The sequence below is a fragment of the Camelina sativa genome, unplaced genomic scaffold, assembly GCF_000633955.1.
Source record: "Camelina sativa cultivar DH55 unplaced genomic scaffold, Cs unpScaffold07749, whole genome shotgun sequence".
In the NCBI taxonomy this organism is placed as follows: Eukaryota; Viridiplantae; Streptophyta; class Magnoliopsida; order Brassicales; family Brassicaceae; genus Camelina; species Camelina sativa.
Window position 1 is genome coordinate 1 of NW_010928819.1, and position 453 is coordinate 453.

Genomic DNA, 453 nt, shown 5'->3' on the forward strand with positions numbered 1-453 from the left:
AGACCAACAATTGATCAGAACTTATACTACACTGGCATGAAGTACACTTCGGCGACTTTCACAGCTGCAATGACCAATGTTCTGCCTGCCTTTGCCTTTATTATGGCGTGGATCTTCAGGTATTACGAACTTAATTTTGTTTCGTATGATGTGGTTTGTTTTGGTTTATCGTCTAAAGACATCATTATTTTTTATGCGTAGACTTGAGAAGGTTAACGTCAGGAAAATACACAGCCAAGCCAAGATTCTAGGGACAATTGTGACAGTTGGTGGAGCAATGCTTATGACTGTTGTGAAAGGACCTTTAATTCCTTTGCCTTGGGCTAATCCTAACGACATTCATCAAGACGCATCCAATCCCGGAGTCAAACAAGATCTTACTAAAGGCGCACTCCTCATCGCTGTCGGTTGCATCTGCTGGGCCGGTTTTATCAATCTCCAAGTAATTTTAAA

At 41.5% G+C, this 453-nt stretch overlaps 1 protein-coding gene across 1 annotated transcript; it reads left to right on the top strand.

Annotated features, from left to right (window-relative positions):
* Positions 1 to 3: 3 nt before the first annotated feature.
* LOC104775002 (WAT1-related protein At2g39510-like) lies at positions 4 to 442 on the top strand (the record flags this gene model as incomplete). Its single annotated transcript, XM_010499338.2, has 2 exons — positions 4 to 119; positions 202 to 442. Coding segments are annotated over 2 exons (357 nt in total), but the record flags the coding sequence as incomplete, so codon positions are not given.
* Positions 443 to 453: the final 11 nt, after the last annotated feature.